The sequence below is a fragment of the Dysidea avara genome, chromosome 1, assembly GCF_963678975.1.
Source record: "Dysidea avara chromosome 1, odDysAvar1.4, whole genome shotgun sequence".
Taxonomy (NCBI): Eukaryota; Metazoa; Porifera; class Demospongiae; order Dictyoceratida; family Dysideidae; genus Dysidea; species Dysidea avara.
In genome coordinates this window covers 9991799-10017827 of record NC_089272.1, presented here as the reverse complement: position 1 = coordinate 10017827, position 26029 = coordinate 9991799, and the positions used below count along the sequence as shown (strand labels likewise).

Genomic DNA, 26029 nt, shown 5'->3' with positions numbered 1-26029 from the left:
TGCCTGGGGCAAAAACTATATATGGTAGATGCACAAATTTATGGTGAACACAATGATCGTAGATTCAATTCTGTATATCATTGTATCAATGAGTTATGATGGTTTATGTAAGCGCCTGTAAATTCTTTCTCTATAGCTTCTGTACATATCAAATTATTTGCTCGTCCAGTTGTCTAGTGCTGTATTTCCAACGTTGCTTAACTTATGAAGCTGAAACTTAGCTAGTCCATTCCTCTGTTCCTGTAGAAAACAAAGAACAAATAAAATGCATTTTGAAAATTGTGCGGATATCGACGGTTTTCTAAAATTAGGCCACATTTTGTCACAAACTTTCATCATGATGAAAACCTACACAGTACTGCCATACTGAATGAAAAGCAAAACTATTGCACACACATTATACATCCAGGGCCGCCCAGAGAAATTAAGGGGCCCAGGGCAAAGAGTTAAAGTGGGGCCCTTCACCCAAGTTGTAAGGTTTAAACCCCCCCTCCCCCCCCAAAAAAAGGTCACAACCTGCTGGCAATGACAATAACTACCCAGCACCAACCATATCTCCTTATCTATAAGCTTGCTACACTGCTCCTCTGAAGACTACTGTGACTGCTCTATTAGAGTATTTAGATCTGACTGCTCTATTAGAATATATCAATCTTTTAAACAGGTATTCAGGGGGCCCTTCATGGGGCCTCCTGGGGCACCTTTCAGGCTGGGGCCCAGGGCAAAATGCCTCAGTTGCCCCCCCCCCCCCCCCTGTGGGTGGCCCTGTATACACCTGTATTTTATTTAGCATGCCATGAAGCACACTTGCACTTATTTCTGTAACACTGAAGCATAACCCATTTTAAATCAGAATATGAATGAATTTGTGGAAACATATTTGCAAAGTTTAAGCTTCATTCAATCTAACCAATACCACAAACTCATTGTACTGACATAATGAAACTAATAAACTGATCTCTAGTAATATGGTGTGTAAAACTCCATCTGGTGGTTCTTTGCATAAGTCCACCAGTGAGAGTATGAAGTGAAAAAAATGTACACAATAAAACTGAAAGCTTCCTTTGTAGACCACCAACCAGCCCTTTTAATTCACCAAGTTCCATACATGCCTACATCTTGCCAATACCACTTGTCCATACATGCTTACTTTCCTGAAAGGAAAAATTGTGTGACCTATGTATAGAATGCTTTTCTGCACCAAAAGAATAAAAAGGTGTTTCAAGTTAAAATGGGATACTTACTCTTTTGGTGTGCGGATGAAGAAGTTACTGGTACAGTTTGGTTTCCTATAGAACAGTAGTGACAAGAGTAACAAAGTAAACAAACAGTATTCACAGTAGAATACAGTGGAACAGTATTCACTTTTGTAACTATACATAGTATTAATTTATGGATGTACATGAGAACAGTGTTGGAATATGCCGAAATGATTTCAGAAATAATAGGTGGTAAAAATCAGGAATAACTCCAGAATAATAGGATGATTGTCAAAAATATTTAATTGATTGTCATAAATATGAGTTTACAGTATAGTATAAATTCTCTTGGAGACACCTCTCAAACACTGCTAGCATTAAAGATCAAGATACTCTAACAAAGTATCTCATCTCAATCTTTTAAGCTAAAACTTTATGCTTGATAGCGTTCGTCTCTATAATCGTGGAAGGAAGCGGATATAACTTGCTGTATTAAGTTTGGAACAATAGGTGAAGAAAAGAATTGCTAGAAAAAATTAGTAGCATAAAAGCATATTCTGCAGGTCCCTACATGTATTACATTCAATATGGTATATTATACACAACTATAGGTGCATAATCTTTAAGCAAAAATAGTGCACTGATCTTACTGAGTATTATTTTACATTGACTGGCACTTAGTTAAGTTTACAATTATATTATGACACTCCAACACTTCTACCTGTAAATTCATTCAATGATGTTCTGATCTCATCAGCCAGTTTAGCTAAATCACCACCATATTCCTCCATTATGGTAAGTAACTGGTAAAACTTCTCTGTGTAACCAGCTTCTAATGGGGCTGCTATTTTATGCAGTAAGTATATGGCCTTTTTCCTTGTAGTGGTGAGGCTCATGATCTCTTCTGTATCATTCAAGTCTATTATTCTTGCAGTTACAAAATTGTGTAGTAAGCTATCCACAGGAAGAAGTTGTGTTAACTTAAAATATGAGCTCAACAACACATCATATTCTCTACCAGTATCTGTAATAAACACAACATCCATTCTCAACTGATGTGATAGTAGTGTACTGAATAGGTAATAATGTATAATATGTAGTGTCACTGGAAAATATATTCAGAATTAATTTTGTTGTTGCAGATATGTACTTAATGACAGCGTGTGTCTGTGTGTGCATGTGTGTGTGTGTGTGTTGTGTACACTGTAGACATGATGACGGTACTTTTATGCATACTATGTATATAAAGTGATTGCAGAAGAAAAAGTTCACACAATTATTATTTTGTATTGAAGTGACATCATTTATTATTTGTGTCATGTTTTAACACATGGCACAACATAAGGCACAATATAAATGTCCTTACAATTTTCTGTAGGAGCATCCTGTGTAGTCAGAACTGAAGATGTTGAAGATGACATAGTAGTGGATGATGGAACAAAACTGCTAGTAGTAACAGTAGTACTGGTAATAGTAGAGGTACTTGTTGTAGCAGCAGAAATGGCGGCAGCAGCAATCATGTTTGTAGTTGTATTAGAGCTCAAAACATCACAAGGATTATGATTTGGTGAATTCAAAGTGACTTGAGTTTCTACTTGTATCACATTTTGTAAACAATCTTTAAAAAGAAATACATACATACATACATACATAGCTACAGAGCTGAGTATTGTGTTCACACATTTTATATGAACACTGCTTGTGTGACTGTAATGGTAAACAACACAATATGCAACTTACAATCACACATGTATGCTGTACGTACAGGTTGTAGCAGATATAAGCTATTGCTTGATGTGATTTAACAGCAAAAATTCCTGAATCTTAATTTACATACCCATTATTTTAAGTCCCAGTGTGTGGGAGTATCAAAGCGCTGCAATGGGTTATAACTACCATACAGTTAGACAGAGTGGCGCTGCTACTGTACGATGTATTAGTTATCACCCAGTGATAACCAACTTATCACCCTGTTATGGAGCCACTCAGTCTCGTTTGTGACATCATAATAACCACAAATGACATTGTTTACCAATGGAACATAACAGCCAAATAAGGAAATATTGATACAAAACACCAATATAGCACTTAAACCAGCTAAATCTTACAAGAAAACTGTTAATCCTTTATACAGTAACACTAAAAGTTACTAATACGATAGTGTAACAAATGTCAAGAATAGTCTGTGATGATTTTCACTCCAGCAATCACTCCCAACGGTCACTATGGTGAAGAACTAATTTCCTCTAGCTTCATGCATCATTCTACCTTGGACTATGGTATATAGCCACTTGTTGGTCTTTATTTTTCTCTTGCAAACTATATACACGACACCACAATACCAACTTCTGATGAAGGCGAATTGTACCTGGAACCGCTGCTTCATAACACCGCCCTTTGCTACAGTTTGTAGGCAGTATGTAACATCTCTCTTGTAGCTGTGAAGTAGAATCTCCACACAATTTGGACAAAATCTTGAGCACAGTGACAGGAACTAAACCGGAACTTAATTTACTATCCGTAAACTTCTGCGCACTGGGATATAAAATAGTTATATCCCATATACTCAGATGATATTATCATTGTTATTACACTTGTCCTCGGCTCCGCCTCGGACTCGTGTAATAACAATGATATCACCCTCATAACGGGATATAACTATAACATACAGTTTTCAAATAATTAAGACACATGGTAGTGTGTTGTGTGGCCAAGGAATGCCGAAAGGAGTGTTTTACAGATACATGTGCATTATACAGAAACCTAATATTATTTCATATATATATAAGTATCTGCAGCTCATTTAATGGTGTTGGAACATGCCAAAGACTGAGTTGGCAATAAAAGTATATACACAGTGGACTTTAATTGAAGCACACAGCATACACAGATGTCATTCAGTGGTTGTCTTGTGGACCCTCAGACAATTTTTCAAAATCTGAATGTTTGGAAGTAGATATTCTATTAATTAAGTAGCTACTGTGTATGCTTACAGTTTTTAATTGTGACCATTCTATCACAGTGATTGATTGTTCCAATAGAGTACCTTGTCCAATAGAGTACCTTGATCTATTGCTATGATGTTCCCCTACCTTTATGTTCCCCTTTTCCCTAAATTTCATTATTAATGAGTTCATTCATTCATCAGGGTCGCAGAAAGAAAACCGAGTTGGTCAGGCCATTGCATAGTATTGAAATTGCGAGTACGGTGTTTCCTGAGAGAGGAGTTGCTGCACAGTGTATTTCCCACACTCTGCAAAGTACAAAGCATGAGTATTCTAGGGGATCTTGGGGGTATGCTCCCCCAGGAAATTTTGAAAATTAGATGCTCAAATTAGTATTACTGCTAGCTAGCCATATAAACATGCTCTAGCCTATACCTTGTTGTTCTTCAGACTTTCTATACAATAATAGGTAGGTAATTGTACACCTGACATATACAGGGAGCACAGTACGCATGAAACTTGCTTTATAGCTATAGAGATAGTAATTATAAGTTCAAGGGGGTGAAGCTGCTGAATTCTTACAATCAAAATGCCTTAAAATTGATACTAAAAGCAAGTAAAACTAGCAGTGACTTGCAACTTTCTCCCAAAATTATTCAAATTTCACAGGGAGCCCATGCAGCATGACCCCCTTATAGAATAGCCTATGATTATTATTAATTGTGACCGTCTCAGCAAAAACCCGACTTGTTCGCACAAGCATGCGTATTGAGAAAATTGAAATTTAATAAAATTACGAATGCTACAAAAAAAACTACGCCAGTTTTTATCAGGACAGTACTCGAAAAAGAAAGACTCCAATCAATTAAAACTATATACCATCTTATTCACCTGTTCAGGAAGAGTTCGAAAATCTTTATTTTGTTTCCCTAGCTCCAACGGTATGCGTGTCACGTGCGTTTGTTTACGATGCAGTAAAGGTAAACAAGATTGTCATCGTTTCTTCTACGAAACTTCATATCCATTTGCACAAGTATCTACAGGGCTAATACTATACCTTGGCTGATGTGCTGATCCATGGTGAACGTTTTAAGCCAAGTTGCAGCGTTGTAGACTAATCCAAACGGAAGTTATGGCTGCGAATGTAAGCACCTGTAGTTTATTTTCAGTATAGTAGCTGTACAAATCGATTACCTTGCTCTTCCTACTGTCTATCGCTATAAATCCAAAACTACACACCACAGAAGGCTGAAACTTTGGTGGTCCATTCCTTGGACACTGCTGATATTGCTGAGTGAATAAAAAAGATTTTTTTAATTGTGCGAACAAGTCGTGTTTTTGCTGAGACGGTCACAATTATGATGATTAAGCAGCTAGCTATCACACAGCTACAATAAAAGGCTACACAGCTATAAAAATGCAGTATAGTATGGTGGTTTGTCTAGACAAGTATGAGATGAAGTGAATGGATCATCATGTAAATAATATACTGGTGGACAATCACCATTCAAAAATGGCACAATGTGGGGTGTGAGAGAGGTTGCTCAGTACCTCAGTGGGACAAGTGGGTAGTTGAAGATGAGTGATATTTACTCTACAGATGGCCACCATGCGATGTATCGATGTACAGCTTCCTAGCTGCCACAGAAGGAGGCACCAATCCTACCAATGCCAGACCTTTGCCCAGTAAAAAAAGAAACCAACAGTGACAATCCAAGAAATACTAATGATTATTTTAGGAAGATGGAATTGTGATTTAAGTGTGCTGGTTTAGAATCAAAGAAGGCACCTGCCAAACATGTGATAATTCCCACAATGCAACTGTCAGCACATGTGATACGTACAACCTACAATAATTACTGTACAAATGATGTGAATGCTATGCTGTGCTGTAAGGTAATTATAAGTACTGTATGTGTAGTTTTGTGCTTTAGTTAGGCTGAGAAATTATATGTAACTACTCATACCATGCACTCTCAACAACATATGTAAAATGTACGTGTAGATATGATTGTCCATAGAATTGCATGGAGGTAATTTAATTCAAGCTGGTCAGCTAGTAGGTCCAGCTCCAGATTATTGGTACAGCTCAGGCCTAGGCCTGCGCCTATTATGCCGGCATATTCTTGCGAATAATAGGTAACCAATTTTGTGAGAATAATTCCGGAATAATAGGATGGTTACAGGCATAATTTTAGAATAATCGGATGACCACGGGAATAATCGGTGGAATTAGTCTTCTTGATTACCTAGAAGAAAGAGTTAAGCTGCTACAAATGATATAAAGCTGGCAGGAGTGCTGGCTGAAAGGAGCTGAAAAGCCTCTAAAAGATCGATATGGAATGCTCAAATACTCTAATAGAGCAGTCAGATCGTTTCAAGCTAACAATCTGCAGCCAGCATCAGGGATTTAACTGCATGATTATCTGCAATTCTGAAACTTGTACATCTTATACCAGTGTATCTCCTTCAAGTCTTTGAGCATTATCTACCTAAGTTAGTAGCTATACAGTAGTTACAGCATATTATTATAATACACTAATAATTACTGAAATACACTTGAGTTATTACTGTAGATAGCTATTCTAAGTCTGCTGTAACTATTATGGATAGAAAAATGATGTGTAAGGTGGAATGTTTCATATATGGCTATTAATAATTCGGACAAAACTACTTATATTAGCATCTTGAAAATAAGGGACTAGCCACAGATATAATATTATACTGAATAAGAATAATTATGGAATAATAGGCTGGATACAAGAATAACAAAAAGAATAATAGGGGAACTTTTTGGGAAATTCTGGAAAGAATAATAGGTAAAATTTTGAGCATAATAGGCTCAGGCCTACTCAGGCCTAACCAACAGGACTGTCTTGTTCATGGGTAAAAATAGACCCTTATATGCAGTGTTATTAAGTTGAATTGACTTGGTCATTCATTTCTGAGATGTGTACGAAACTTCGAAATTCAACTTTACTTGTACCGTACCGAGGGAAAATTTGGCGCAGGTTTAAATTTGATGAATGCGAGAATTCGTCAATTTTTTTCCCAGCCAAGTTTACGTGAAGTTTTTGCACGTGATAATTTTTTTTATAATTAAGCTACCGCGTGGTGAGCGAGCGTGAAAATGTCGATTTGGAAGTATTTTAAGCGTGTGCCTTCTGAGCCAGTTAAACGCGATAATGAAGGACTACCTGAACCCAGTGGTCCATTGAGTAAATCTGTGCCAGCGAAAGCTATTGAACTAGCTAATGCTCAAGTTAAGAAAGTGCGACTTGGCTTGAAGATCGAAACTCGGGATGAAGGCAAGGCGCCTGATGGAAGAGGAGATACCAGTAGCAGGGGTGGGTCGTATCTAATGCTGACACCCGCCCAGAGATACGAAATTGGCAAGAGAGCAGCGGAACACGGCGTTACGAATTCTATACGTTACTTCGCCAGCAAGTACCCCAAGTTAAAATTGAAAGGACCAAGTGTGCGGAGATTCAAGAACTTGTACAAAGATTTGTCAGGCGATCCAGACCAACAAGGAGCTACCATTACGACTAGTGACGAAGCAGGTGAAACTGATGGAGATGGTGACGAGGATGCTAAGCCCAAGCCGAAACCAGAGCCGATTAAGGAATTGCCACGGAAGAAACAGGGGCGACCACTTCTTCTTCCAGATGAATTGGACCATCAAGTCCAAGAGTATATAAAGGATCTCCGCAAACGAGGTTTGCCTGTTAATACAGCTGTAGTGATAGCAGCCGCTGAAGGGATTCTAATGAATAAGAATGCAAGCTTGATGTCAAAGAATGGTGATGGTGGTATTAAGGTCAAACTAACCGATGATTGGGCCAAGTCATTGCTCAAAAGAATGGGTTATGTTAAGTGAAAAGCCTGCAACAAGGCTGAAGTTAATGTTGAAAGATATGACCAGCTGAAGGACGAATTTTTACTAGAAATTAAGGTGATTGTTACTATGGATGAAATACCACCAGAATTGATAATTAACTTTGATCAAACCGCAGTGAACTATGTTCCAGTGTCTCATTGGACCATGGATAAGGAAGGGTCTAAAAGAGTTGAAGTAGTAGCCAGAGATGATAAGAGGCAGATCACTGCAGTTTTTGCTGGTTCATCTTCTGGTTACTTTTTACCACCACAATTGATTTATGAGGGTAAAACCGACCGATGCCTTCCGCACTATGAATTTCCTTCATCGTGGCATATAACAAAAACTGAAAAACATTGGTCTTATGAGCATACGATGAGAGAATACTTTGAACGAATCATTTTCCCATATGTTGAGGAAAAGAGGAGTTCATTGAAGCTAAGCAATGATCAGCCAGCTTTACTTATATTTGACAACTTCAAGGCACAGTGTACACCTTCCATATTACACCTTCTTGACCAACACAATATCAATGTGGTTTTGATACCTCCAAATTGTACAGACAGACTACAGCCGTTAGATCTAAGCGTAAATAAAGCTGCTAAAGATTTTTTTACGTAGAGAGTTTAGAGAATGGTATGCAAAGCAAGTGTGTGTACAACTGGATGCTGCACAAAACATACCTGTTGATCTTCGGTTAAGTATTCTCAAGCCATTATGTGCTAAGTGGATTGAATCACTTTACCAGTATGTACTGGACAATCCATCCATTGTCAAGAATGGGTTCAAAGCTGCAGGTATCCTTGAAGTCATATAGATGGTTCATTATGCTGACACTGTTGTTTTTATTTACTGTAGGATTATATTAGTAATTCATTTATCTGTAATTATGCAATTGAAAATTATTAATCAGCAATGATACAATTGAAAATTAATTGACAAGCAAGAATGAGATAATTACACTATTTACAAGGAAATAAAGACATATTTTTATTATTAAAATAGTCGATTAAATGTGCCCTCATGACTTCTTGCTTATATCGCAACTTGCTAGGGTTTTTACCATGAGCTATGGCAGTGGCATTGGCAATAGCAAACAATCCACAAACAACAGTGCCCTTTTGCTTTTGGCTACGAGAAACAGTTATCACAAGCTTACTAGATTTATTCCACTGAAATAAACTAAAAAGTATAGACTCTGTCTCCTTATCACAATAGGTAAACAACGAATCATATACCTTGACTTGATTAAGGGTACAGCCCTCAGTGCTGGCAACTATCCAGTGGTGACGGGAATTACAGTGGATTATCTGTAGTTTATTCCTTGTCTCCTTCTCTGTCAAACCCAGCTGCTTACTTTGAAACAAAGTTGAACGGAGGCCATTTAGCTTACTAAATTGCTCTTTTAGTAGGTGTTGCGCTAAATTTATCTCATCATCCGACAATTCATTTCCCATTATGATTCCTTCAGAATCAAAAACCTTGGACCTTATCATTGCAGGAGCAAGCACATCTCCATCTGTAAAATGTGTTACATCGACAAATTCAAAATTCTTTTCTTCATCTAGTGTAGTAGTGCTGCACTAAACCAAATCTTTGTCTGCCAAGGGCTCGGCCAAGGCTGGTTCACTGTCTTTGACCTTAGTGTTCAAACAAGGTTTTGTATCTGCGTCTGTCTCCATAGTCTCCTCAGTTTCACAAGTGTCAATAGACAAAATCTTAAATGATTTTCTTGTCTTTTGGGATTCCTCGGATTTTGGTGTACTGAACGTCAACGTACATGGAAGCTGAACTCCACCTTGCTCCAAATCAGCCGAGTATTCTCGATTTCCAGTTATCCTACACACAATATTTCCTCCTCTTCTTATAAATATAGAACAAACAGAGGATATTGTTCTAGGAATGTGTCCGACCACGTGTTCATTGTCATCAATCATCTTCATCATCGCCACTGCCTGCGGATCATGTCCATTACCCGTCTCTCGTTCACAAGAAACTTCCTCTCCAATAAATGGATTAGGCCATAGAGACTGATAGACGTGGTAGCCTCTAACCTTAGAAACTACGCGAAAAACGGATGCCATTTTCGTGTACAGTAACGCGCTACTCTTGTATAGCGCTCTTCAGTCCACGCATTGTTAATTATTTTATGAAGGGCGCGCGCAATGCAAGCAATTCGTCAAATTTTACTCAGCCAAAGACAATCTGGGAGACAATTCGTCAAATTTTGCCCTCGTCAAAGTTTCCCTCTGTACGGTAATTTTCATCATCGTATTCTACCTTTTAGAAACATCAGGGACCAGGGAGGGCACATTTTTTTTTGGACCCACTTATGATTTTGAAAAATTTCACGTTTTGTGAACTACCCGTTTTTGTTTGTTTTACGGAAAGCCACACTGTTTGAAGAATGAAGTTGAATCTCCAGTTGAATTATGACAAAACTAGTGTGTTCCTCATCTTCTCAAGCAATGTTGTGAGCTCTACGCCGGAGGTGAATATTTCTTTCATCAACAAGGCAAGTCTTCTCGGGATGACTGAATCTGGGAGTGAATCAAAGGAATGAAGGCTGGCTTGCAGTAAGAACATGTCACAAGTAGTGAATACTGTGAATCTGAATAATTATTATATTTTTGGTGTGAATCAGCGGTTCCTCTCGTACTGAGCTGAACTACTATTGCAACAACACTTCATCAGTAGGGTAAAACTAACCTGCAGCTGTTGGTTTAATATAGTGGATAATTGTATTTTACTTGTGGATGTCAATCTAACTCATTCATTGTATCTAGTCTCCACAGGCTACTCAGTGGTTTTGCATTACCTATAACTAGCTACAGTCATGCTCCTCTCACTTTTCCATAGTGTTGATCTGTTCATGCAATGGAATTGTACCGTTCTGGATGACATTGGCGCTGTTTCATTGTAGCTGCACTACCTGAAACCTGTCTAATCAAATATCTCTAGCATACACTACAGTGTGTGTATAGTTAGACACCACAGTAATCCATGCAGAATACTATACTGTTAACAAATTCAGTAAATCGAGGAAATCTTCCAAACTTTACTTCATCACTTTATATTGTTCAATATTGACTGGGTAGTAAATTTACTAAACATTTATCCATCAATGTGCTTCACATGCTGATTGAACCTGATTCACCAAACTCAAAGTCTTGCCAATTTTTTTTTGTATTTTACAGTATCTCAATGCTCCATACTAATCTGAAACAATTATATTTTTTGGCAAAGTGACTGTCAGAACATAAAAGTTTATGGATTGTACCTATACAATTGCATTTGCATGATCAGAGCAGCAATTAACCAAAAATAGACCTTTCATTCTAAGTTTTTTAATCTCAAAGCCCACTACCATGCAGATCTTGTAAAAGTCTATGCTACACCTCACCAATTTCCTGCTACTCACATACAAATTCTTTACATATTGTGTAAATGTGAGCAGGGGTGTAGCTAGAATCCGGGCCACCCGGGCCCAGGCATCAATAATTCGAGATACTCTAATAGAGCAGTCAGAACGAGATAAATCAGTTTCAGTACTCAGAGAAACAGTGTAGCAAGCTACGTATGTAGTTATAAATGTTGGTGGAGGGGAGAAAATCAAGGGTGTAGCCAGGAAGGAGGGGGTGGTCGGGTCAAACAAACCCCCCCCCCCCCCCCCCCCTTTCAGAGGCAAAATCTTTTAAAATTAAAAAAAATCACGTCAAATCTTACAGCCCTGGAGCTATCCGGTAGCTACTTGCACACTAGTGCTCCTCTGTACTACTCTTGAGCATCACATTGCATTAATGCTGAACAAATCATCGAGATCTATTGCATCACATGATCAGTAGCACATGTGATGCATGGTGGAAATGGCGAACGAGTGTGGATTGGTTGAGCACACATATTACAAGGCAGCAGCTGCGATAAACTTGAGTGGTCGTGTTATACATGTGTCAGGTGAGCACAAACTGTGAATAGTTGATGTATATTTACCTGATGAATGGTTTGTTTATCTGTCACATGTTGCGTGCACATGATGTCTTGAATACATGGGAGTACAAGCCAAGTCTAAAGTTACTGACCATCAACAAGAGGGCCAAGAATAATGTATACCAGGGAGGAGGTATTGCCAACTTGGAGTGTGGAGGGTTCCCGTGTGCTAGAAAATTTGAAGTTGGCCGTCACGGTCTGGAAGTGAAGATTAAATTAGTATTAGCTACAATAGGCTTATAGTTTCTATAAGCTGCATAAACAGCTGTGTGTAGGTTTTAGCTAGCTAGATTCACAAACAGCACCTTTTAATGTTACTGCCTAAGGGCACATTTTGTGTATGTATCATTTTCGTTCAGACATGATCTAGGGGGAAGCACCCAGGACTTCCCCCAAGAACATTCCACTTGACTTTCTTTTAGTCTAGCTTACAGCTAGGCCCTGGCATCACCAAAAGTCTGGCTATGCCCCTGAATGTGAGAAGGGAGATCAGTGGTTAAAATCTCTGATTGAAAGTGATAAGGCTGAAATAAATACTCAACCTTTTAAGGAATTTGGTATTTGGATAGTAAAATTGGTACTCGAAAATAAATGATACATTTTGTCATAAATGATGATGAATGCTGTGGAATCTGATTTGTGAAATTCTATGCAGTCCACTTATCAGAACATTTACATGGGTACTTCAACACAGTGAGTGGTATGTTCAACAACGTGCATTCTACTACCTGCAGTGTAACACACATCACATACAGGTGTAGGTATTCAATCCTAAAAATAATACTGTAGTAATTTAGATTACATGACCTAGCTAAAAGGGCGGATTTAAGGGGGGTGCTTCCCTCCAAAACTTTACAATGTGCTTATAGCTACATACATGTAGATAGTAGAAGCTACAGTACAAGTGCAGTTGCACCTAAAGCATGCATAGACAATGAAAACATGGAAAGAGCAAGAAGAGAAGTTCTAGGATCAACAAGATGGTATCAAACGGTAAAAGTGCTAAAAAGCTGCTGAACATTGAATATTCTAATTGAACAGTAAAATACTCTAATAGAACATCCATCACTAAAATTCTTTAAACTATAAAGAACAAACACCAACTCCTAACAAGACTGTTATAATGTAGCTTGGGATATAAATATGTAAGTATCTATTTATTTATTGTTGCTTTACAGCACCAAACAATGCATCAAGATTATAACAAACTTTGTAATGTACAAAAGTAGGGATGTATTGAGGATCACATGGCCACATGTGTCATCTACCCTGACTGCCCAAAATCTTTCACACTACAGAGTATTACATCAGCAGAGAGATACATGTGTAGTATCTATATAACCATCCAAGTTCAATCACACGAGTGAACAGTTTGGTGGTTACTGCTATAAGTAAGGTGGTCTTATTGATGAGATTATATCTTAGCTGAGTTTGAGGCTACTTGACATTGCTGCTGGTTGAGGACAGCCATCCATTAGTGAAGTTTTGCTGTCTTCACATACTTGTCACATCCACTAACAAGTGCTTATGTACGTATGTGTATGCATAAAAAGAAAAATGGAGTGTGCATGAGAGAAATTTTGCAATGCACAAATCACTGCATCAACTAAGAACAGCAAATGCTGCCCATGCACTATCACCCATAGAGTCAAGAAAGAGTAAGTTTGTCAATCCTTGCCATGTCTGGATATAGTGATTTTTCCTGTGCTGCCAGTGAGTCAAATCAGGCCACAGACTCCATTCCTGGTGACATCAATTTCTTGAAGTTTCAGCCTTGGCCAGCATCTTAGAAAGACTATATTGGTGTCCAACAGATGGAAGTTTGAGGCAGATAAATATCTGTGTGCAACTATTGATGATGTTTCAAACTATAGCCACTACCATATGACAGGAAATTTTGACAAAAGGAAAATTTGATGACTCCACACTTCATCAGCATCGGCAAATTGAAAATCAGGAAATCATATATCTAAACATGTACAGCTTCCTGCCACAGAAGGAGGCACCAATGCTACCATTGCCAGACCTTTGCCCAGTAAAAAAAGAAGCCAACAGTGACAATCCAAGAAATACTAATGATTATTTTATGAAGATGGAATTGTGATTTAAGTGTGCTGGTTGAGAATCAAAGAAGCTACCTGTAAAACTACCTGTTTTTGATGAATATAAAATTTGATTGATTTGTCAAATTCATCTTTTGTCAAGATTTCCTGTTGTACGATAGTGTTGGGCGATTAACCGGTTTGACAATTAAACCGTAGTATTTGGGCAAGGCGATAATCAAACTGCTTAATTTTAACTCTAAATGATTATCGTACAAGGCGATTATGGCGGTTACACAATGTCACGTATGTGCACAAAAATGGCAGAGAGTCAGTTTGGTTTGTACCCCATGAAGAAGAGGAGTACTAAAACCCTGTATGGCAGCATTTTGGTTTGGTGGCTACAGAAGATGTGGCAGTTATCGAGAGAGATAAAGATAAACCAGTTTGTCGCGAATGTGGTAGATCCGTTCAAGCCAAAGGAAGTAACACTTCAAATCTCTTCCAGCATCTTCACAAACAACACCCACAACTGTATGCAGATACAGAACCACTTTCAAGCAAGTCAAAAGATAACAGTAGTGATGGAAATGACTCGCAGTCTTCGCAGTTAAGTCTAACAGAATCAATTGTGTGATCAACGAAGTACACAGCAGACAGTGCTCAAGCTAAGGAGTTAAATCATGCCTTCACTTATTTTATTGCCAAGGACTCAATGCCCATAAGCACTGTGGAGAAACCTGGTTTTAAACATTTACTGCTGAAATTGCACCCAAGGTACCAAATTCCTAGTAGGAGACATTTTACTGACCACAAAATTCCTCAATTGTACTCCCATGTGGAAGACAACATTGTGGCAGTTTCACTAAAGGAATCTACTTTCTTTGCAGCCTGTGGACTAGTGGTAGATGTCATCCTTACCTTACACTCACTGTGCACTTCATCACATCTAATTGGGAATTAATATCTTATTGCCTAGATGCTACTGCTATTTATGAAGATCATACAGGCCAGAACATTGCTGATGCTGTACTCAACATATCTGAGAATTGGAAGTTGAGTACAAGTAACCTGGTTGCAATCACAACAGACAATGGGTCCAACATGATAGCAGCATTCAATACTTCTTTACTGGTTCGTATTAGCTGTTTTGGTCACAATCTAGACTTGGAAATTAACAAAGGCTTACAAAACACTCAAGTTCAATGTGCCATTGATTGATGTTATTCTTTGGTGGAACTCTTTCACCGTAGCTGGAAGAAAGCTAGGGAATTATGAGAAAAGCAACAAGTCTTCGGACTACCTGAACACAAACTCTTGGGTGATGTCGTAACACGCTGTGGCTCAACCTACCTCATGATTTCAAGGATACTTGAACAGCAACAAGCATTAAGTGCTGGGCTAGCTGAAGACAGGAAAAACTGGATACTGAATTATCTGTTATAGAAACTGTCAGTGATGCCCTCAAGCCGTTGTCATACTTAACAGATGCTCTTGATGGGGAAAAGCATGTCACTGCATCAGTGGTCAACCCAGTTCTGAAGCATATTCAGAAAAAACTAGCTGAGATAGAAAGTGACACTAGCCTAGTTAAAGAAGTAAAAGAGGTCATCAGTTCAGATTTGAAAAGAAGACTTTCAGATCCTGAGGTATGTGAAATATTAGATTTGGCTTCATTTCTTGATCCCAGGTTTAAAGAGCAGCACCTGTCTGATAAAGAAGGAACAAAACAACAAATCATTGATCAGTGTTTACAATATTATCAAACAGTCCATGTGAATGAAACCAGTAAAAGTCCCACTGACTCCAGTACTTCTGATATACAAGTGTTATGTCCTGCTAAATAATTGAAAGGTCTTGCAGCTGTACTTCAACTAACACATCACAGAAGAAAACAATCCAGAACATGCCACACCCTTAACTCCCCTACAGAAAACAAATAAAGAAATAACATCTTACATACCTGGATCACCCAGTACTTAAACCTGATACTGATCCCCTTTTGTGGTGGAGAGATGAAAATGCCAGATTCCAAGCCTGGCCAATTTGGCCAAAAGGTACCTTTGCATTTGTGGTACAAGTGTACCTTCTGAAAGAGCCTTTAGTTGTGCTGGTCACATAAATAATAATTTAAGAAATCGTTTACTTCCAGAAAACGTAAACACTCTAGTGTTTTTGTTGAGTTAACTTACTTTGTATCTTTTTCACACACTACAATCGTTTGCTTGTACCACTGTTACTTGTACTACTAGCTGTATTATGAAGATTAACGTTTCATTAAATGGAGTTTAACTTGTTAAATGAGGTTAATGTTGGAAGCCAATTGCACAAAGGTGGGGGAAGGTAATACCATCAAGGAGCAGCTACGGCATTATAGGAATGGGCATCAGTTAGAGTCTTGTGTTAACGCATGCGCGAAGATCCAATGAAGAGCCATGTGGTTGTTGATGGTGTGTGTGTCCCCAAGGAATGGGGACAACAAAATTGGCATTCTGGGTGTGTAAAAGACCGGCACTGACTGTGCCGCCGCTGCCGCCTGAGTGCTGACTGCGGAGGCAGTGCCGACTCCGCCAAGATTTCCTGGCTCTTCATCGATTAGTTGGTGAGGTCTTTCCTGTTTGATGCCTGTTATTTCGTAGGTATTTAATGCGAGAGGGTCAAGTTTTACATTACACTAGCACTTCAATTTATTTCGAGCATAGTTCATTGGTGCGAGTTACCGATAACTATCTGGGCCACTTTGTGTAATTCCTTGTAGAAATGACCAGGTTCAGTGCTAAGAAGCTTGGTTTCTTGTTACAGTCAGTGACTAACGCTACATATTGCACGCCCACACAATTACCTGAATTTGCGGGCTGGCATTGTCACGATACATTACTAAGAATAAGACACTTTGTGTATGTATGGTTTCTTCAGTTGTTCCATAACAGTGTGTCAGAACAATAGCACTTGTACAGTAGAATACCTGTTTCAACCGCCGCCCACACAATTAATTATGCTTTAGATTGTTGCATGCATTACTGTGATCTTGCTTTTCCAGATGGCTTATTATAACATCACAATGGGCTAGCCTTTGTCAAATCAGGCTAGCCCACTGTGATGTTAGTACTCACTTGTGCAGTTCATTAAAGCAATTCTGGCTACACAACCTAATTTGCTGACCAAACAGCTGTCCCAAGTTCCCACCAGTCAATACAGACATAAACATAGAGATGATAAAACGTCAATGTTGCAAATTTCATTATTGCCAAAAGGTGGGATTAAAAGCCCACAATTAAAACTGCCTCATATCATATCAACAGCTTGTTCATGCACAACCGGTCTTTCAATGGACATCGCTTAGCAGTACACAACAGCTGCCTCATTCCACAAAATTCAATTTACCGTCTGAATATTGATCCTGAATGCACTGATTTGTGGCTACCTTCCATTCTGCATGCGAGTATTTATCAGAAAGAGTATAAGTTTATGCAAGAAATCGAATGTCACAAATTTGCTACTTTGTAAGATTAGGTGGTGCATAATTTCATTTTGTGCATAAATTAGTCAGTTTAAAAAAAACACTTTGCAGAATGCAATAATTTTTACCATGTATGGCAATAGATTGTGAGGTTGTAATGAGCTTTGGGTGCAATTGTAAGCCTATATTCCAGGGATGATGAAAAAATTAATAAATTTAAAAAAAAGTTAAAAAACAGGCTATGAATGAGGAGATTTAATGATGACTAAAAGGAATGCCCTTCAACTGGCCACAAAACTTTGCAGTACTATCTTACCAGATACTAACAAGGTACAATTTTGTGTTTACACATGTTTTATCCCTAGGGCCATATGGTTTAACCCACGCATGATTTGTGAATCGCTTAAGTATGAATTTGTAAAGACAGTATACCAGCACTTAAGCTTATGATGAGGTTCTCCTGTGTAACTTTACACCACTTACTGTAGTTTATGCTCTAGTGGCTTTCAAGCACTGCATATGGCCCACAGTGTAGTACATAAGTGGTCTACTTTTAAAACAAATGAATAAAGTGACCGTTTAATTGGATTATCTTGTGAGATGCACTACCATAGTATGTTTTATTAGAATAATGGACAAGAATCCGCTTGCCGTAATTATTTTGTGGTTAAAGTGATGCACATGTTTAGCATTACCAGACAGCAAATAACCATCAGCTAAGTCTTTGAACAATTCATTACTTGAGTTGACAAATGTCAGAAACTTCCATTATTTTCACGTCTTTGCTTTTCAATGTTTTGTTGACAGGGAACGGGGTGCAATAAAACCATAGCCTACAGTAAACTGTAGGTGTGGTTGTGAATGCAGTTTATGGTGGTATCCTCATCAACTATGCATATGTGTTGTAGTGCTGTACACCTACAAAATTTTTGTCACCAGTTAATTGCTTACCAATAATTGGTTAGTTGGTTTGTGTGCATATTGGTGGACATAATATGACTGCTGGAAGGTTTGGGGTGGTACCAGGGTGACCATCAATATCCTGTCTTGCAATAACAGTTATTGCAATCATTTTTACACATGCTTTGAGGTTGTGTTATGATGTTAACACTTGTCAGCAGGGGTAATTTATGGTTTGCCAGGTGGGTGGGCAATAACTGGTTTAAAGGTTTCTTCACCAGTTATTGGCTGACCTAGACAGCACCAGTTGATGGCTGACCTAGATGGCTGACCTAGATGGCTGACCTAGACGGCACCAGTTGATGGCTGGTTAATTGTACACCGGGTGCAGTGTTATAATGGGAAAACAAGTGCAGGCATAATTCCCCTTGAACACATTAATCACAATGTAGCATGTTGCACCAGTTGATGGCTGGTTAATTGTACACCGGGTGCAGTGTTATAATGGGAAAACAAGTGCAGGCATAATTCCCCTTGAACACATTAATCACAATGTAGCATGTTGCACACTCATTGCAGGCCAACCCATGAAAGGTAGTAAAAGTGGGTGTATTTAAGCGTCCATGGTAACTCTGTCAACTATGCATACATGTCATACATGTTGTACTGATGCAGGCCACATAAAATGCTCAGCGGACAAGTATTTGCCTTAGAATATATCGCAATGTGTATGATAGTGTCTGTGGCTATGTTACTGGCTGTGTTAAATGTAACCCATATGGTGGCACATGGAAAGTAACCTAAGGGGGACCAAGGCAGTTTATTAGTCTGTATATAGTAACCTGTTAATTGTGCTTATACATACTGCTTCGTGCACAACTGTACTAAATGTTTATCAAGTATTAATAAAACAAAATAAATAAATAAAAAGAAAGTTCTGTCCTGTAATTTGAATGTATTATGACACGTACAGTAACATTTAAGGACTGCATGGTCATTTTATTGGGTCCCACAAATATATTACTCCTTGGCATCATTTGGGATTCTGATAGAAAGTGCAGTTCTCCCAGTGGTCAATAATGCACCCTATGACTACAACATATTATGCGTGATGATTGGTAAGGGTTGGTGGTAGTAAGGAGCTTCTGGGAATATAAGGACTGACATGTTTTAAGTCCCACTGCAGGTCCTGGTAATACTTTACACTGTACTCCTTGGGAATCTCTGGGATCCCCATATGATCAGAATGGAATGCAGAACTCTGAAGAGCGCATGGTCACTGTTGCATCCTGAGACTTTGTGGTTGCATGATGTGTGGTGTTCGTTTACATGTTATCATTGCAGCATTTAAGATGCAGAGCATTAATATATATTAAGGAAATAGAAGCCCAAGGGACCCTTGGGTGTTTGCTCCTTGGCTTCATTGGGTCCAGTTATGACCATCGGAGAAGCAGGGTGCCACTCAATCAAGTGTGTTGTGCCTGATGGTCCACAAGGTGCCCTAAGACCACAGTGGAACCTCTTACAGATATCAGCCGAATGTATTGCTTTACATTAAAAATAAATAATTAATTAATGAAATAAAAATAAAGATCACACTAATAATAAACATCCCCATGTGCACGATGTTCAGAAATGGTAATATCCGTTTGAAGGTCCTAACAATGTATCAGAGGTACCACTCTGGGCTTAAGCATCCTAATTGTGAAGCATAGGTGTGTGCTTTAGCAACCGATGTGTATTGGCAGTGTATATGTGGTGTTCAGTAAAATTTTTACATGTTATCATTGCAGCATTTAAAAGATTAAGTTAAGGAAATAGAAGTCCAAGGGCCCCCCTTGGGTGTTCACTCCTTGGTTCCAACGTAGAACTATCGGAGAAATCGACCACTCAGAGGAGTGTGTTGTGCCCAATGGCCCAAAATGCGCCCTAAGACCACATTGGAACCTCTTGCAGAGCACCCATGTTAGTCGTATTGTTTTTGATAATATTAAAAATTCAAAGTAGAACACAAGGTAACAAAACATTCTAGTTGGCAGGACAGTCAAAAAGATTTGAAGGTCTGGGTTTTGAAGGTCCTGACAATGTACGTATCAGAGGTTCTGGGCTTAAGGAAGGTCATGTGAAGAGTGTGGTGTGTGCAGCTAGCAAGTATGATTTGCAGTGGCATTGCTAGTATGGTTTGTAGCTAAGAAGAGCAGCCCCTTTCTCATCCTCCCCTCCCATTAACTCCCCATTCTTCCCAACCAACTACGTACAATGGTTAAAATATATGTACTTTTACACATACAAGTTGAAACATAATCTGAGACATTAATGACTGGTTGGGTCTTCCATCGCTGTTTATCATGTATATTAGCCACGTTTGCCTACACTTATCACATTTTTATGCCCATGTTCATTCAGGAATTGGCACATCACACACAACCAATAGAACTGCCCATCACTTGCTATCCACAATTTCTATTCCTGGCTGTTTGACATGCACCAGATGGCACTTGCAACACAGCTCATATACATACACATACACCATGCACCTCATGCATACATACATTAGTAAACCACTTACTTGCTCATTACTTTTGTGCACTTATTATGTATTCTCTCTAGCATCTCAAGTAGCACACTTTGGCAATGTGTGGTCCATAATTATGTTCTTTCCTATGGCTTGGAGGGAAAGGCTATAAGCCTTTCTTTGGCATTGAAAATTCCTGTGGCTTTAAAGTTAGTAAATCCCCAGGTATTTCACCTCCAAGCCTCATACAATTAAGAGAGCCACTATTGTGGCTATACATCAAGTGGTCCTGTTACAAAAATCAAATAGGAGAATCCTGGGAACCCTGCACAACCTACCAAAACAACCACCATCAATAGACAGCAGTTGATAAAGGCAGCTCTAGTATGCTTATCAATAACTGGAAGCGGCTAATATTAAACAAGTGTGTTAGGGTTAACAAGCGATCGACATTAAATAGAGTTAAGTATAGGTTAGGAGCCGATGGCGTGGTTCCTAACCGACTTAGAAAATGCGGGCGTTATATATATCACTATGTAGGTGGAACCATTGTGGGATTGAGTTATATGTCATTTCAAAACCGTCACAGTGTTAAAACAAGTCATGCAACTAGAGAGAAGATTGAACATGTTTTCGACTTAAACCTTGTAGCTAGCTACATTATCGCTGCTTCTGTTAGCTGGTGGATCAAACAAAGAGTGATAGCTACTGTGACAATAAAGTTAAAGCCAGCACTAACAAGGGTTTAAAGTAAGTGGTAACATTGTTGTCAATGGTTAATAATACTTGGTCTGGCGCTAGGCCTTCTGTGATTAAGCCAGTATATACACGATTTCACACCTACATAACTTTTTTTACAAGAAACAAATAAAAATTCTACAAGAAAGCTTACCTATTTAGTTCTTTTAATAGGGAGTCCGCTTAAAGTACATTAAAAGCATATTAAACAGGCTCGAAACAATGATGGGCATTAAATAGAACTCCATTATATTTCTGGAATTCTCCGTTTATGATAGCAAACGTACTTACAACGTTATAGTCTAGCTCCCATAATCGAATTGGCGTAGGTGTGCTTATAAAAGGAATGGAGTAGGTCAAGCTCTGTTGGTCTATAGGCTATTAGCCTCTATGCTTTGTACAGCATGCATAGCAAATCAATGATCGAAAGTGAGATTTGCAATGCTGAGGTCTATCTGCTAGCAGGTTTCTAACTAAGTTAGTTAGAGACCTGCTAGAAGGTTTCTAACTATTTTAGAAACCTACTAGCAGGTTTCTTCATGGTTTTTAAAGACCTCATTATCTGCCAAAGATCAAAGCATACTATGCATAGCATTTTCTAACATATAGATGGTAGGAGGGGTGAGCTGCTTTGTGAGTGTAGCTTGAGGTACTGTTTACAATGTGTTAAAGAGGTCAAGTGCTGTTTAACTCTATTAACCATTTTTGTAATTGCATACTCCTTTTGCCAATGAAAAGACATGAGAGCTGACAATAATTGTGATAATCGCAATTTTATAGGGTCATAATAATCGTGAGTGAAAATATGATAATCGTCCATCACTAGTATGGTATAAGTGCTATACAAAACTTGTTAATGTATGCATTCATTAGGTACATAGTTAATGCAGGTACGTGTTGATCACCGACTTGTTCAATGGAGAATAAAGTGTTTAATAAAGTTATGACATATGTCTTATCTAAAGTTCAAACCATCCAAACAGTAAGAAGCTACACTCTCACATTTGGTAGCTTTGTATGAAGGTAGCTTTTGAAGTAGACATTATCACTAGAGTAGAGTCCAGATTCCAAAAACTGATAATGTATAGTGTAGCTACCAAATTGTGGATCATTAATTATACCAACTTTAGTCAGATGATGCAAATCAATGTATGTGGAAGAAATATATTTAAATACTACTGTATTTCAACCTAAAGAAAACTTGGGCTGGTCAGACCTGTGAAATAACTATTTAAGCAAATTGGCAAAACTTCTTTACTTCTGCTGCTTCACTACATTTTTCAACCTGATACACAAAAAGCTGGTATTTTCAATAGCTGGTTTGATTATTGGTGCACCTAAAAATGTTTTTAAAATCCATGAAGTAGTTGGGAAAATTGCAAACGCTTCACTTGTGGCAGTTAAACTGCCTCTATAAAAAGTAAGTAATAAATTTTCCTTATGTAAACAATCTATAAGTACATAGTTTGCAATGAGTGAACAGCAAGCAGTCAAAGGCACAACCACAAAATTAAGACACATGGTATATAGCATGTCATGCAGCCCAATAAACCGACATGCCACACCAGTGTGTTATTTACAGAAATGTGCAACATGTACACATGTAGCTCTGCATTCCTTTCTCCTTTGAAAATTTTTTTTACAATGTAGCAAGTAGAGCAGACCATAAACAAAATTTCAGTAAAGTTGGGCTAACCTATTGTTATGAACAAACAAAATTTTGGTTTTTTCAGCTTCTTTTTGCACACTTTGCAAAACTAATAAATCTCATTATTATTATCTGCTTTTGCTGAATTTGTCAGACTGAAAGGGATTCAAAACCAAATGTCAATATATTTTTTTAAGAATCTGATAACAATTCACTGAGTTATAGCCAACTATTCACACATGGCATCATTCTCACTTATCAGCATCAAGTGTTGTTGCTTGTAGGCCATAGGTTATCCAGGGGTAGGCATGGGCAGGCATATTCCCAGCCATCGCAGTTACTTGCTGACCATCACCAACCTTTTTGCCCAACCATTACAAATACGTAGCTAACTCTAGATTCATGGTAGTACACAAACACATGTACCGCATTCACGATTTCAAGCAAGTACAATGAGGCCCAAGTTCATTTAATATGTATCACGTGATCTAGTTGGCATAAAATCCCTTGGAGAGTCCCTATACCATTCCATGCAAATGCACACGACGTTTGTGGTTTAACTCGATTTTAAATGGAGTCAAATCCAAAATTGAAGCATTCATATCTAAGTTACAGTCTAGTGATAAATATCCGTAGAGAGTTCAGGTACATTACAAGTCAATCTGTAGATAGCTCAGCTATGCTACTACAAGTCACTCTATAAAGAGTTCAAGTACATTACAAGTCATCCTTAGGGAGTTCAGTTACACAGCTACATACACCTCACCCTATAGAGAGTTCAACTACTATACAAGTTACCCTGTAGAAAGTTCAACTACATTACGAGTTAACCTGTAGTGAGTATGTTACAAGCCACTATGTAGAGAGTTTAGCTACAAACAAATCACTCAGAAATATCAAGTTATCCTTTATAGAGTTCAAGTATGCTCTAAGTCGCCCTGTAGAGAGTTCAGCTAGATTACAAGTCACTCTGTAGAAATGTTACAAGTACCCTGCAGAGAGTTCAAATACATTTAAAGTCACCCTGTAGTGAGTTCAGTTACTGTACATTACAAGTTACCCTGTAGAATATTCAGCTACATATGTATCAAGTCACCTTGTAAAGAGGTCGGCGATGTTACAAGTCACTATGTTAAGAGTTCAATTACAAAAAGGTAACCTTGTTAGAAAGTTCGGCCATGTAACAAGTCAACCTGTAGACAGTTTAGCTAAGAACAAGTCACTCTATTGTGTAGTTGCAAAACAATATGTATAATGTACATACAGCAAACCATTAAAAAGACAAATAGTCATAAATTTCCTTCCCTGTAGTAATTAAGAAAGAGACAAGGAGAAAGAACCTGCTGGTCACAATCTTTTAATAGCATAGCAGTTTTGGTTTAGATATAAGTAACTAGCTTGCTATGGACTAAAGTGAGTTAAGCACTATGGTTGACTGCATTTACAAATATTTCAAACCCATAGCTTTCGGCCATTCCAAGCTACTGTACACTGGATTGAAATGTTTACAATTCTGTATCTCACAATCCATTCATGCATACATTGATGGTTATCCCAAATTAGGTCATAAATGTTGTGTTGTTATTAATTTTAATATACATATTCCTACATAAGCAAAATCTCTACTACATGTAGTTTACCTGGATCCAGTATTATATTGTACCGAATTGCTTATAGCTAGATCTTGGCTATTTATATAACAATTCACACATCATTTGGTAAAAGGATACAATGCATATATTAACACAGTACAGTCCACTTAAAACTTTACATTACCATGCACTGCCACTCAAGATACCACGTAGCCACAATGTGTGGCAGCAGCACTACAACACTGACCACATGTGTTCCTATGAATAGACCCATATCCTTGATTCCATTAAGTGGAAGCTTGTCCAGGTGATTTAACACTATACAGGGTAAGTATAGGTATGTATTCATCTCTTCTGTTTGTACTTCTTTTAGCTTAGGTTGATAATCCTCCCTTCTTCTGTGTTATCACTGGCAGGGCTTGCACTGCCACCATACCACAGAAGAGAATTTGAATTGTCAGGCTGAAGTTTTTAAAAAAAATTCAATAAACCATACGCGTGCCCACAGCCAGCAATATTGTTTTCATAAAAGTGTATGTGTGTACCCATCTACATATCTACCTATGTTTGTCCGTACTCACCCAGGTGAGTAAAATTGTTACATGGCAAAAGCAGCTTTTACGTAAGAAGTAAAAGCAAAATGAAGTCTGTATTAAACTTCCACACAGGTAAACTTTGCTTTGAGGTGGTTTCTTTTTGGCGGTTTGAAATACAGGTGAGGCGACTCTCCTCATACTTTGTGAATTACCTTCCCTTTGGGTTTTACAGCCATTTAACAACTGAAAAACAACTGTGCAGGCCTCGTCTACTACCAGAAATAGCCTATACCAGTAGTAGGCTAATTGCCACCTAAGAAACTATTTTACTAGTTAAAGCAACAGAGTTGTATCCAGAGAGTAAAACAGAATCTTTGAATGAAAGAGTGGTTTAAAACTTCAGGCATGAAAAGCAGATAGTCACGTAGTTTTGTATGGGCACTATACGTGTGCTTCCAATCCAGGTAGAGGTGTCTATTATCTATGATTTGTCGGTGGCACTTCACACTACATACATCTCACATGATTAATACCCTGATTAACGTCATGGCAGATGATGCGAAATTACTATTCTTTGTAACATACAT

At 38.2% G+C, this 26029-nt stretch overlaps 3 protein-coding genes across 5 annotated transcripts in view; 1 reads left to right on the top strand and 2 right to left on the bottom strand.

Moving 5' to 3' along the window:
- LOC136255032 (uncharacterized) overlaps positions 1–26029 on the bottom strand; it is a 112602-nt gene that overhangs the window by 56543 nt on the left and 30030 nt on the right. The window lies entirely within an intron of this gene.
- LOC136241601 (uncharacterized) overlaps positions 1–26029 on the bottom strand; it is a 48990-nt gene that overhangs the window by 7990 nt on the left and 14971 nt on the right. Inside the window, exons 8-10 of the mRNA XM_066032841.1 lie at positions 2566–2817; positions 1921–2223; positions 1245–1289 (exon numbers count right to left, since the gene is read on the bottom strand). Coding sequence (XP_065888913.1) covers positions 1245–1289; positions 1921–2223; positions 2566–2817 — 600 coding nt within the window. The remainder of the gene's footprint in view (positions 1–1244; positions 1290–1920; positions 2224–2565; positions 2818–26029) is intronic.
- The window catches only part of LOC136255767 (uncharacterized), a 54779-nt gene that overhangs the window by 26083 nt on the left and 2667 nt on the right, over positions 1–26029 (top strand). Inside the window, exon 5 of one of the 2 annotated variants that reach the window (XM_066048659.1) lies at positions 2578–3043. The exons of the other annotated variant lie outside the window; for it this stretch is intronic. The gene's annotated coding sequence lies outside the window, so the exon portion shown is untranslated. Of the gene's footprint in view, positions 1–2577; positions 3044–26029 lie in introns of those variants that run through there. 2 annotated transcript variants of the gene reach the window in all.